General features: G+C 33.8%; 2 protein-coding genes across 5 annotated transcripts in view; one reads left to right on the plus strand and one right to left on the minus strand.

The window, feature by feature from the left end:
- Window positions 1–372, minus strand: part of LOC134235200 (myocardin-related transcription factor B-like) — a 38261-nt gene extending 37889 nt beyond the window's left edge. Inside the window, exon 1 of one of the 2 annotated variants that reach the window (XM_062717326.1) lies at window positions 283–372. The gene's annotated coding sequence lies outside the window, so the exon portion shown is untranslated. Of the gene's footprint in view, window positions 1–87; window positions 200–282 lie in introns of those variants that run through there. The other variant, XM_062717324.1, reaches the window with a different exon arrangement.
- Window positions 229–13118, plus strand: LOC134235201 (3-phosphoinositide-dependent protein kinase 1-like). Of its 3 annotated transcripts, XM_062717329.1 has the most exons (14): window positions 229–467; window positions 3429–3543; window positions 4487–4529; window positions 7723–7860; window positions 8118–8262; window positions 8495–8595; window positions 8758–8845; window positions 9178–9246; window positions 9359–9635; window positions 10123–10169; window positions 10368–10479; window positions 10650–10747; window positions 11403–11457; window positions 11627–13118. In XM_062717329.1, exons 2-14 carry the CDS (start codon window positions 3433–3435, stop codon window positions 11732–11734), a joined length of 1392 nt encoding a protein of 463 aa, XP_062573313.1. In that variant the 5' UTR covers window positions 229–467; window positions 3429–3432; the 3' UTR covers window positions 11735–13118. The 3 variants fall into 3 exon arrangements, with proteins under 3 accessions (XP_062573313.1, XP_062573315.1, XP_062573314.1); XM_062717331.1 differs by lacking the exons at window positions 229–467; window positions 3429–3543 and adding an exon at window positions 3709–3721; XM_062717330.1 differs by lacking the exons at window positions 229–467; window positions 3429–3543 and adding an exon at window positions 3770–3779.
- Window positions 13119–14310: the final 1192 nt, after the last annotated feature.

Here is a 14310-nt window from a genome sequence, read left to right on the forward strand (position 1 = left end):
AGGCTCTCATTTCTCTTACGATTCTGAAACACAGTCTCATATGCAAGACATTGTTTTGTTATCAAATATTCTTATTCTATTGCTTACATCATGACAACTGTCAAGTTGATTGTGTATAAGCCAGTTACAACTTTAATCCAGTCCCGGAAATGCAAGTGTTTTTTTCTGCCGCCATTCGGATATCCCGGATGTGACAAGTGACGTAATATAAGATAAAGGAAACTAAAGCACAATATCATAACTTAGTACTTCAGTTTTGAGTTGAAGTAACTATCATTTTACCTATTTCTCTAATTTTGCATATCGAAGTTCGTGGAATACCCAAAACAACTTCAGACTGCAGTTTTACATTTTACCTCAGTACGCGTGCTCGGAAAATTCTACTTCCGGTTGGAGAGATCGGCGATTTTCCAATTTTCAGAGGGAGCAAAAAGAGATGATAACGTAACATTCTCAAGAAAATACACGTAAGATATTTCACACAATAGTAATTTTTTGAAAGATGTTAGCTGAATTAATTATTTTTCCAGTCTGATAATTTAAGTTTTATTTCTTTTGGTTGGGAAGTTTTTTTTTTTTCAAACCGGGAGGTTTGGTATCATCTTAATGATATTGTCATATGAACCCTGTTAGAATAAGCTAACGACTGCTAATGGACTAGCCTTCGCCACAGTTGTTTAATCGGGTTCTTATAACAATGTGATTGTCATAATGTCACTGTAGGGGTGTTCCTTTCATTATATTTATTATCATACGTGTTATACAAACACAGTAGGTTCTGGCCCAGGCCAACTCCTCTGCTCTGCTGCTGATTCAGACACGTTCTGTCTGTTCAACATCCACATGTACGAGAGGTCTGTGCAACTATCCTGCCTTCTGACGTATTACAGACATTAAGTTGTACCACGGGATAGTCGCACAGATACTACAGTCATATTGAACAGGTTGGGACCAATCATTAATTCAATCATTGGTCCCAACCTGTTAAATGATAGAATGTTCTATCTAGCTAAGTACACATCAATAGGTTAAATTAAGATTTCAGTGTGAATTGTATTGTAATGAGAGAAGAGAAAAACCCAGGCCTCCTGAATCTCCAGGCAGGTACTCTTACCAAGTGAACTATCTAGCTTAATATGATCAAACTCATCAGACGTCCACATTCCTCCCTCCTTAATGGTCTTAGCCCCTGAAGACACCAACCCATACTCTTTCCTGGCAGGTCTTTCACCTGTCACATCCTTACTTGTCATGACACCTAATTTGTGACAGGAAAGGACAAAATGTATTTGGACCTGGAATCAAATTCGTGACCCCTGCTTGTCAAGTAGCATCTGAGCCATCCAGACCTGTATCCACAACTAAGTCCATTATATTCAGAATTATACTATCTCTGATATGTATAAAATTTATTTTTCAAGTGATGGTATCATCATCCTCTTGAATTAATTATTATTTCTATTCAACCTATTCTTTTCAACCCTTTTGGTGGGGAGGGGAATGAAACATTTTTGAAATAAGAAAACTAACATTTTGTGACTAAAGGAAGACTAGGTAATACCTACTAGAAAGAACAAACATAATGAAATAGAATTTTTTTTTTACTCAGAAAGATGCATGTATTTTCGCTTCCGGAGCATCTTTGGGAGGGACAGAAAAAATCCAAGTTGTGTAAAATTAAAGCCAATCACTAGTGATGTTACAATAGTCACTGCCTATCAAAAAGTAATCACTGAAGGCAGATTATCATTGACGATTGAGAAACAATTGATAGTAAATAACTTTTTTTTGAAAACACCTATTAATTCAATTTGGTTTTTCTGGAACATTATCTAGAACAGATTACACTATTTCTCTTGAAAATGGCAGACAAACAAACCATATTAAGCATGTTTCATTTAATATGGGGATAACTTAATATTTACGTGGATAATTTTATTGAATGTAACATTAATTGAAGTTCAAACTATCCATCTTATAATCTCTTGTATGCCACTGATTTTGTTTGATAATTGACAGTAAATTTTGCCCAATTTTGAAAGACTACTACTCACATAATGAATGGCTACTTTTAAGGCAATTGCATCAACATGGAGTGTATAAAACCTTATATTAAAAAAAATGTTGCAATCCTTACTAGATTATAAAAGAAGCTGTAGGTATAAACCAAATGATATAAACTACCGTAAATCCGGAAATTTTTGCTGTAGATAAATTTTTAGCAAATTTGCGAGTTTATTGCTTTCGCAAAAATATTTTTCTTAAATATAAATCAACAATAAGAAAATGTAAACAAAGTAGTGGTCATTCACAAAATTTTGAAATGTAAAAATTAATCAAAAGCATTTTGACCCAGATTCGCAAAATAAAATCGTCGTAAAAATTTCCAGATTTACGGTATTAGATAAGGGATACTGCTTAAACTACTGTAAAAATAGTCAGCAATTTCAATAACAGATTACTGCATTGTAATGATTAGGTATTCATGAAAAACAAATTACAGTGCATGTGTGTATGGCACATAGTGATTATAGCATAGTAGTGAAATCAGAATGAGGTAGCAGTATAGACCCATTTATTTACAGATTCAAAGCAGGAAGTTGATATAGACATAATAACAATATGTTTATAACAATTGAGTTGTCCTTGAATGTACTCACTATCTGGTTGCATTGTTTGTAACACTGTAAATAAAGACTGGTAGCCCCCCAAAAATTATATATAACTACATGTAATAAGGAAGTGTTAGGCAATAGCCATTTGTTATGGGATGGGTCATAGCTTTTTTTTTCAAATTGATAATTTTTATGGATTATTCAAAAATATTTCTACTACCTAAATTATCAAGTACACCTTGGTTGAAGAGAACCAGCCAATCCATATATTCCTGCAGCTTTTCAGGTATGAAAATAGCTAGTTTCTCTAAGAGAATGAAATATAGACCCCAAAAATATAATGCTGTTTATGAATGTACTGTATAGAGGTATTCCAGATAGAGACAGACAGACAGCTAAACAGAGGGCCCCACACATGCTAGAACACAGCAATGCTCAGGCAAAATGTTTTTCCCCAAGATTTTCCATTTTTCTTTGGTGACCTTTTGTGGTTGGTAGAGAGTTATTTACCAGGATGATATATATTGGAATTACCAGTGGAATTTCCCTTCATACCCCTAGCATTTCCTGACCTTATTACCAATAAGATAAAGATCAGATTATTTTTTTTTTTGTTGTAAAGTATAAATTTTGTTAAAAAAAAAAATAAATAACCATAAAAACACTGCTGTTCTAAATAATTACACAATATTAATGTTCCTTCATCCAATGACTCTTTATTTGTCACTGTAATCTGATATTGATGTGATGATGTTGACTTTCCTATTTTCAGTATTATGGACGGGTTGTTGATGTTGACTTTCCTATTTTCAGTATTATGGACGGGCTGAGGATGTCAGTGGAGGGCAGTGAGAGCAAGAAGAACGTCAAGAAAACCCCCAATGACTTTATATTTGGGAAGGTCATTGGAGAGGGGTCTTACTCAACAGTAAGTACAGGGTCATTACTGGGGAGTAGTTATTAAAGAGGGGTCTTACTCAACAGTAAGTACAGGAGTACAAAGTTTACTGGGGGAGTAGTTATTAAAGAGGGGTCTTACTCATCAGTAAGTACATTTGTACAAAGATTACTGGGGAGTAGTTATTAAAGAGGGGTCTTACTCAACAGTAAGTACAGGGTCAAAGTTTACTGGGGAGTAGTTCTTAAAGAGGGTCTTACTCAACATTAAGTACAGGGTCAAAGTTTACTGGGGAGTAGTTCTTAAAGAAGGGTCTTACTTAACAGTAAGTAAGGGGTACAAAGTTTACTTGGGAGTAGTTCTTAAAGAGGGGTCTTTCTCAGCAGTAAGTAAAGGGGTACACAGTTTACTGGGGAGTACATATGTAGTTATTAAAGCAGAGTTCATTTTCTCTGCTGTCTTCCAGTCCTAAATGAAACTCTGTCTATAAGGAAAAATGGCAACTTACTTCATGAAATGTGTTAAATACTGAACAAAGCTTGCATTTTCTTTTATACATGTATTTGAAATCTGTTGTTTATTGTAGTAAAATATTGTATAGTACTTGTATTAATTTTACAGTGGAATACCTCTATAATAATTATAATAATTGTATATAAACTGAATATTTGGAAAATTAATTTAAATCTATGGCCTTTTCTTGCTTGTTGACAAGACCATGACACATAATGATTATGCTGATTGTGATTCTACCTAAACAAATAACTAATTTATTAATTATGTTTAAACGTAAGAATTGGAGAGAGAAAAAAAATTGGCTTTAATTTTTTTACTTTTACAAACCTATGATCTTAGAAGCCAGTATCATTATCTTATAAGATTGTAAAAAAAAAAAAAAAATATACTGTCTATGTCTTGATATATTTAGAATTGTCAGTTTGTTTACCAAAAAATGTTTTCTTTAAATTTTCAGGTGTATTTGGCAAAAGAAGTTGACAGTAATACAGAATATGCTAGTAAGTGTCCATCAGACATGAGATACTCCAGTTTACTTCCTTAAAGTCATATACGCTATATGAACGCCGAATTTTGTGTGAAACAAAATGATTAATGAATTAAAATACATGAAGTGTAATAAAAAATAATACTTTCCACAAAATTGTACTATAGATGTCGTTGTAATAACAAAACAATTAAACATATCTAGGAATTAAGAATTCAGTCTTTTCATGAATATTGATGAAGGAAGTGCGTAAACAGTAGGCCTATATATAGAAACACGTATGTAATAAAATCACATAAACGACGTATGTTGAAAATTTTGACAACAATTATTAATATAAGGTCAATATGAGTCATAAAAGAGAAGATGGTTGATACTGAATACATTAAAAGATAAGTACCATAAAGAGTAAGATGCTTGCCATCCACATCAAAAGTGAGTAGTATCTCAAACGGCCTACCTTGTTTTCTTTACGCCACGTGTGTTTATCAATCTAAAAGTAGCGACGCCGTCACGGGATGGATTTATTTAAAAATAACTATTTTTCTTTCCTTGCAGGATAATAAATAATTATAATTTGATAACTTTGTAACGCATTTAATTTTAATGGTGTAATTTACAGTATTTTCGTAACTTTTATTGATAAACAAATTATATCAATTTCCAATCGTAATTTAACTGGCGCAAGTTATAGCGTGTATACTTTTAATCAAAAGTACAAAGTAAAATGGAGGAGAAAAAGTAAACTGAAAGAGGAACTTGTTAGTACTCAACCTCTCATTGTATATGTACTATGAATTACAAAATTTTCATGACATCTTTCTCTGAGCTTTGTTTGACAAGATTATCATGGATTTTCATGATTGTTTTATATAATCTTTAAGCACATATACATGTATATAAGGCCTAAATGAATGCCAAATATAAAATTATAATAAGTAGACACCTTGTGTTTTATGTGTAAATAAAGTTCTTGTAAATAGAAAGTGATTTATAGTACTTTCAAGAAAATAAGATACTAAGTTCTACTGATATCAATAGCAAATATTTAAGATTCTACAATTCTGTTATCAGTCTTATCACCAAGAATGTTTTTGATTGACTGCCTTATATTCTGTACATTAGTATCTGTTTTTCTCAAATAAATGTTCCTTGATTTTTTTAATTTTCAAAAGACACTTAGCAAGCCGTAATACACCTGTTAGAATTTTTAAAAAATGAGTAACTTGAGTTGGAGAAAAACTTGGACTGGTCAATATGGAATCTATATTTCTCCAAACTGATGCCATATTTTATGTGCAGACTATAACATCTGTTACAAAACTTTAGGGATCAGGTCTTTCATATTACATATGTATATTACCTGTGAAAAGACCTTTCTAAATACACTATTATTTTTGACCCTTGACTTTGAAGTATGCCCTTCTTTAAACAAATTTAAACATTTCTTTGAGTTGGCCATAACTTATGAATGAGAAGAGATGGGGCTTTCATATTAACCATGTGTATCACCAGTAAGAAAACCTTTCTAAATGCACTGGGATTTGACCTCCTGACCTTGACCTTGAAGTTTGACCTACTTTTCAAAAACTTGAGCCTTGGTCATATCTTGAATGAGAAGAGGCAAGGCTATCAGATTTGACCTGTGCACTACCTGTGACAAGACCTTTCTGAGAATGTTATGATTTCTGACCCCTAGACCTTGACCTTCATGATTGACCTAATTTTCAAAAAAATCAACTTCGGTGATAAATTCTAGTTAAAATATGATGGGGCATTCATATTTTACACAATATGTCATAAAAATTACATCTCATCTCACCCATATAGACATTGAAAAAGGGGACCATAATTCTTTGAAATTGTGTGTTGTTTTTAGCTCACCTGAGCCGAAGGCTCAAGTGAGCTTTTCTGATCACATTTTGTCCGTGGTTTCCGTCTTCTATCCTTTCCGTCCGTCTGTCTGTCCGTCTGTAAACTTTTCACATTTTCGACTTCTTCTCAAGAACCACTGGGCCAATTTTGACCAAACTTGGTACAAAGCATCCTTGGGTGAAAGGGAATTTAAATTGTTAAAATGGAGGGACATATCCCCTCGCAAGGGGAGATAATCAAGAAAAGACAAAAATAGGGTTGGGTCATTAAAAAATCTTCTTCTCAAGAACCACTGGGCCAGTAAAGCTGAAACGTATGTGGAAGCATCCTGGGGTAGTGTAGATTCTAAATTGTTCAAATCATGACCCCCGGGGGAAGGGCGGGGCCACAATGGGGAATCAAAGTTTTATATAGAAATATATAGGAAAAATCTTTGAAAATCTTCTTCTCAAGAACCACTGGGGCAGAAAAGCTGAAACTTATGTGGAAGCATCCTGGTATAATGTTTCTAAATTGTTCAAATAATGAAGGGCGGGGCCAAATGGGGAATCAAAGTTTTATATAGAAATATATAGGAAAAATCTTTGAAAATCTTATTCTCAAGAACCCCTGGGCCAGAAAAAGTGAAGCTTATGTGGAAGCATTCTGGGGTAGTGTAAATTCTAAATTGTAGGAATCATGACCCCCGGGGGAAGGGCGGGGCCATTATAGGGAATCAAAGTTTTACATAGAAATATATAGGAGAAATCTTTGAAAATCTTCTTCTCAGGAACCACTGGGCCAGAAAAGCTGAAACTTATATGGAAGCATCCTGGTATAGTGTAGATTCTAAATTGTTCAAATCATGACCCCCGGGGGAAGGGCGGGGCCACAATAGGGTATCAAAGTTTTACATAGAAATATATAGGAAAAATCTTTGTCTTGTTCTCAAGAACCACTGGGCCAGAAAAAGTGAAGCTTATGTGGAAGCATTCTGGGATAGTGTAAATTGTAGGAATATGACCCCCGGGGGAAGGGGGGGCCATTATAGGGAATCAGATTTACATAGAAATATATAGGAAAAATCTTTGAAAATATTCTTCTCAGGAACCACTGGGCCAAAAAAGCTGAAACATATGTGCCCATGGAAGGATCATGGGGTAGTGTAGATTTCAAAATGTCTAAATTATGATCAGTGGGGAAGGGTGGGGATGCATTATGTATAACAAGGGGGAAATCTGGTAAAGAACAGAATGGTCAAAGCTTCTCAGGTGAGCGATGTGGCCCATGGGCCTCTTGTTTAATTATATTTTCACAGTTTGGCAGTGTTTGATTGACATTTTGTTATTTAGTTAAGGTGCTGGAGAAGAGACACATTATGCGGGAGAGGAAGACGCAGTATGTGATGCGGGAGAAGGAAGTCCTGATGAAGCTCAATCATCCGTTCTTTATCCGGCTCTTCTACACCTTCCAGGACACGGATAGGCTCTGTATCCTTCTGTCTGGTAGTCCTATGAAAGCAAAGCATCAACAATAATTTGCTTACCTTTGTTTGTAATTGAAAGAAATAATTTATTTAGATTTTTTCTCAACTTCTATGATAAATTACAGTATTGGTGTTCATTGTAATACAGCTGTAGATTTGTCACCATTGAGTGTGCAGATCGATTGTAGACTGTGGTGGAATATATAGAATTCTGAGTTGATTAGAGGTTTGTGTTTTGTGGTTGCTATCCTATACCCATAGATTTTGTATTGAGCTATGCCAGGAGGGGAGAATTATTGGATTACATACACAAGTTATCTTCCTTTGATGAACCATGCACCAAGTGGTATACAGCTGAAATTGTCACGGCATTAGAATATCTTCACAGCAAGGGAATTATACACAGGTTAGTGTTAAACTGGGTTCTAGGCATTCCCCCACACCAACAAGAGAACTTATCTAAGCCAGTCTTAAGACTTGTGGAATTCTTCATTGAATATTTTGATCATGCATCCAATGAAAAGAAAATGTTCTTGTGAACAATTACTATGAGTATTATAAGCTATGTTTTAATTGTATTGAATATCAGTACCCAGGGAGAGAAGGGACACATTTTTAAAGGTGTTTTTATATTTCAGAGATTTAAAACCAGAAAATATTCTCCTAAATGATGAAATGCACATACAAATAACAGATTTTGGCAGTGCTAAAATACTGAAGGATGGAAGAGTGGAGGAAGGTGAGAAATTACATACATTGTCAGTTTTTGTGCACAGTCGATTTGAATATTGGAAAAATAATTCTGCCACCAGAAATATCCCTCAGAGGTCTGGACTGTCAGATTTCTAGGTTTATTTAGTCCATGATAATTTTATAAGGAAGCATTCTCCTGACATTACAGCTCCAGCCAGTGGCAGAACCAATTCCTTTGTTGGTACAGCCCAGTATGTGTCTCCTGAGGTTCTAACCAGCAAAAAGGCCTACTACAGGTAAGAAAAACCAGCAAAAAGCCCTACTACGGGTAAGAAAAACCAGCAAAAAGGCCTACTACAGGTAAGAAAAACCAGCAAAAAGGCTTACTACAGGTATAAAAAAAAACACTGTCCCTACTATCAAATTTACTTGTTCTCAACATGTAATGGCTTTGACACGGAATTTCAAAGAAAACTTCCACCTAAGCAAGGTCATTTACAGTATACTGTATCAACAAACTCACTGCATTGCGTTGTATAGTAGTCAGAGAACTCCTATTGAGGTAGTATCTGTTAGTTTTCAATCATCACTCTGCTCAAGAACATAACACATGACTTTATTTTTACAGTTCTGACCTATGGGCATTAGGTTGTATTGTATATCAGCTAATGGCGGGACTGCCCCCATTTAGAGGAGGGTAAGTATAAAATGTCTTCATGTTTTTGATATGAAGTAGATTTATTTTAAATTTATTATCATTTTATTGTAGTTGTGATTATTTAACTGAATGTGGAATGCCTTTAATTTAGACATGAGTACCAGATATTCCAGAAAATCACCAAACTTGAGTACGAGTTTCCAGATGGCTTTAATGTTGTAGCCCAGGACTTGGTGGAGAAACTGTTAGTACTAGATCCTGAACAACGACTAGGTTGTGAGGAAATGGGGGGCTTTGAGAAGTTAAAATCACACCCATTTTATGAAGGCATTGACTTTGAACACATACATGAGCAGACACCACCCCCTCTATTACCATATCTCCCCGCCACCTCCACCAATTCAGAGAACCTCTGGAGCAGCTATAGGGTACGATGCATATAGCACTTTAACCTTAATCAAAAGATGTCTTTAGAATTTAGATATATCATGGATAATCCATTCTTTTTTGTAACATTAACTTTATTGTGACCTCATAATAATTTACATTATGTTTCTATAGATAATCACAAGTTTCTAAATAAAGCACTTTACCATCAAGTCATATTTTTATAGCTTTGCAATACATTCCACAACAATTTACCTGTTCTGTACCCTACTTTTTAAAAATAATTTACAAGGAAATACCAAATATAATTTTAAAAGTTTGATAGCAGAAAGCAAAATTTTTATCTTCAGAAAGAGGAGCAGATAAAAAAAAATTGTTCATTGGATCAAATTTTAAAACTTTTAATAAGGACAATAAGCTAACATTGTTTGGTATTCTCTTAACCTGGAATGTCCTTATTTCACAGAATATCAAAAGTAAAATTTGTATCATCAGTATCTAAGAGATACTTTATTTTTTTTTAAACAGGCTGGGTTTGATGATGCAAGAGTTGTAGAAATAATCACTCAGACAGTGTAAGTAAAAGTCTTCTTATTCAGTTTCTCATTCCAGTTAGGATGAAACATCATGTCAAACTAAATGAGACAAGAAAAAAAAAACTTCAAGATAGCTTATGGTTTCAGATATTGGGGTTAAAATACAATAAGAAAATAGTGGTTAGGACTTTCAAGTTCCCTTGACATATCCATGGTTGACTTGATTGTGTTTTACAGAATTACCGATGATGAGAGAAAGAAGAGACTGGAGGAGCAGAAACAGAATAAATATCACAAGTTTGTGGAGGGGAACCTAATCCTGAAGCAGGGCCTGATAGATAAACGAAAGGTAACAACAAAAGGCTAGACTACATTTGTCTGTTATTCAATAAGTTGATACTTTATGTCATGATGTTCAATTTTTTACATCTCAGTCATATCTGCAGATTGTATGTACTGGTGATTTACTTGAAATTGATGTTGAGCAGATTATTTCACACTGTATGTTTATGTATATAGGGATTATTTGCCCGTAAGAGAATGTTTCTGTTAACCGAGGGACCACACTTATACTATGTGGACACAGCCAATATGGTTCTTAAGGGACAGATTCCATGGTATGTAATTGATCCATGCACATATTCTAAAGTTTATTTTGTATGCTTCATACATGTACATGTTTCTGTCAAAAATGTCCTTTATGATACATCTGATCAGAAACAGTTCCTGAAAAGTTCTGAAAATATTTTTCAAAATAAGTCATTCATTTATTACCATAGTTCAAAATGCTCTCAAGTCAATCAAATGGGAAACAAATTAAATTTTAGTTTACCTAGTACAATAAAACTCGTTTAGTATGAACACGGATATTGCAAATTCACAGATATAGCGAAGTTATATTAGATCCCCAGTTATGTAGGTTTAACGAATTTCTTATATGGATATAATGAATATGGATATAGTGAAGTAATTTCATAGGTCCCAGTGACTTCGTTATAACCGAGTTTTACTGTAGATCTAATAATATGGAATTTTTAATGAAGTTTTCTATAGAAGTTAACATGTATTTATTACAAGTTGGACTGTGGTTCCACTACTATGAAATAGATTTCCTGTCAGCATTTCTTGTATCATATCTGTATGAAGCTATGAATTCATACTTATACATGAAATAGGACACTGGTACATTGAAAACAAGAGCAGACTGTGAATCCTGCTAGGATACAAGTCAGTACACAATGTGTAATGATTGCTTTATTCCTTATTTTACAGGTCAGAAGAATTAAGGCCAGAGGCAAAGAATTTTAAAACTTTTTTTGTTCATACGGTAAGATATGTTACATCTTGTAGACTATTGACAATTAAATTGTGCCCACTCAATTTCTTTCCATTGAGGCATAGTAACAGTCTCTGTTTGATTCTCAATAACTGAAGGCAATAGGTAACTAAAATAGGTAGGGAAACCCTCTTATTCTTGTAAAATTTTCTATTTTCAGCCAAATCGTACATATTACCTGGAGGATCGAGAGTCTCGAGCCCAGGACTGGGTCGCCAAAATCAATGAGGTGTGGCAGCAGTATTACGGCAACAAAGCCAAAAAGTGACAGACAGCTAGAACAACCAGTCACTAACAAGGGGTGTGGCCTATTAAATCTGATATGTTAGGGCCACAGACAAAAGGGTGTGGCTTATTTAGTCTGTTATGTCAGGGCCACTTACAGGAGAGTGTGACCTATTTATTCTGTTGTATTAGGATGTGCATGTCCCAGTAAGTGACCATAGCCATCCACCGTCCAGCAGCCTGACCGGCTGGAGCCATGGAGGACACCCTACACCAAAAGTATCTCTGTATTGGTACCCTACAGACCCAGCCCTCCACACGAGTACACAGAGGTCAAATATTTTAACTCATTCCATGTTTTTGAAAGTTCTCTGTTGCCTAGTATGTACTTTATAGGATTTTTTGTATTAGTTGGATTGTGGACTTGATTGTACAAGAGAGATTTTTGTGTGCATTATTACTGTTGTGGCAAATTGTTTGCAAAGATAACGTCTATAACTTCAAACTTGACTGATTACAAAATAATGTTAGGAGGAGGAAAAAAGTAAAATGCAAAGATGGAGGCAGTTAGAAAGAGTGTTTGCCCAAATGTTTAAGTACATGTACTACAGTCAGTGAAATTAATCAGTTGTCAAATATATGTTAGATAAAATGCATCATGCATTTTATTCATGAAAATCATTATTTTTTTGGATTGGCAAAACTGGTGCCCTTTAAAAGTTGTAGTTTTATGAAGGAAAATTACATTATAAGGAGATTTCTCATTATGTACTGCATTGCACTTGATTTGACATTGATATAAAGAAACTGTCAATTTGTTAAAATAAGGAATATTTTGTTGGATAAATTGTATCATAATTGTTCCTTGAATAAATGGTAACTTGTTACCTCTACAGTAAATGAATATATGTAGTCTTAGTATATGAAACAGAAGAAATCGCGAGTTTCATGATAAAAGTTGTTGCAGCATTAGCATGTATACTTTGAGAGAATGTGTTTAGATGTATTAATACACCAGACTACACCAAAATGATGTAAAACAAAGCTTATATTTTCTCCAATCAATGTATTGTGAATACAAACTAATATCTGCAATCAATGTTCAGTAAATTCAAACTTATAACCAGGTCATGGAACAGCTCTTTTTTCAAATAGAATCACAGATGTATTTCTATTAGTTTTTTTTAAAGTTTTTTTTTTTCGTTTTATAGAGACTGTATTTATGAAATGTGTTCTCTTCATACATTTATGTGTATTTTACCAATTTTAAAAATTCAATCTGGAATTACTTTTAAAAAGCATGGAAGAGTTAAAGGTTAAACTATGTATCTCAATATATGTCACAGAAAAGTGTTTGGCATACAAATGAATTTTTCTTTCTTTAAAAGTATAAGATGCAGATTATGGAAGATGCAAAATTTGAAAAATTGGAAAAGGAGTTAAAGAAAATGTTGTTTGATGTTTTCAGCATGTCTATAAATTTTTCCTAACAACATGCACATGAGTTGCATACTATTTTAATAAAGAAGTCAAAAATGAAGACAATTTCCTACAAAAAAAAAAAATGCAAAAAATTGATGTACACCAAGCCCATTTTTTTTTCAACTTTTGAAAAATGTCAAAAAATTGCTCAGAATGCATTTTAGGACTATAACATTAAAAGTATTAAATAATGATGTTTGAAAGCAAAATAATTGTCTAGAAAGTATAAAGTGAAGTTAATTTTTACAGTGTAATTAAAGAATAATTACATGTAAATCCCCCTAATCTAATTGTGTCTGATTCTAAGTTTGAATCAAGCTTGTTGATTCTTCAAGTTTGTCTACAAAATAGAATTAGTATTAAGTAGAGCAGTAGGATTGTTATTGTTGGAAAACTATACTGACACGCAAAAGAAACGCAACAAGCAGTAACCTACAAAGGTTTAAATTTTTTATCTAATGATTTTCAAAAAAGAATACAGTAAGGCTAAACTCACTTTTCAGAACATCAGGGATTTGATAAAAATGTTAAATGTTTATCTTTTAACTTTACTAAGTAACTAAGACTAAGACTTTTAAAACACCCCCCTCCCAGCCATTCAATTACAACGTGCAAGACTGTCCTAAACAACAATTGCAGCTTGATTTTTACGATACAATAGGTTAATCAATATCGAGATCTGAGCGAAGGAATTATTCTTTGCCATTTTTAAATGCCTGTTTTTGAGATGATTAGGTCGAATTTTCTCTAACTTAGCGCATTGTAGTAACCCTTGGACTTCCGGTCCAAGGACTATCATTTATGCATATGATACATAAGACCCCGTTGAGGCGCAATGCAGTGTATTTTTGCATCATCAACTCTCCATCACCTTTACGTTGAAATTTTCCAGTTGGGGCAATGGAAATGCTTACTTAAGCCATTTTCGAGAAGCCTTAGCATCGTAACGGGAAACGAAAGGAGATTTTATTTTTTGAAATATTGCTGCTTTACTTAAGATGAACAGTATAAACTCTTAAACCTCCCATAATATTGCCAAATGTTTTGTTAAACATGCAATTTTTGATTTCTGTTTAGCAGACTCAAACTTGATTTCCGGTTATGGTACGAAAATCGTTCAACCGTTAAATTACCGAT

This window comes from Saccostrea cucullata, unplaced genomic scaffold, assembly GCF_032062105.1.
Source record: "Saccostrea cucullata isolate Sc308-1 unplaced genomic scaffold, CSIRO_AGI_Scuc_v1 ctg23, whole genome shotgun sequence".
In the NCBI taxonomy this organism is placed as follows: domain Eukaryota; kingdom Metazoa; phylum Mollusca; class Bivalvia; order Ostreida; family Ostreidae; genus Saccostrea; species Saccostrea cuccullata.

Bases quoted from the DNA above. Each gene is read 5' to 3' on its own strand.
- LOC134235201 (XM_062717329.1), top strand. From the start codon at position 3,433: ATGGACGGGCTGAGGATGTCAGTGGAGGGCAGTGAGAGCAAGAAGAAC. The intron at 7,861-8,117 runs GTATCCTTCTGT...CTATACCCATAG, and splicing joins CCAGGACACGGATAGGCTCT to ATTTTGTATTGAGCTATGCC. The intron at 10,170-10,367 runs GTAAGTAAAAGT...TGTGTTTTACAG, and splicing joins GAAATAATCACTCAGACAGT to AATTACCGATGATGAGAGAA.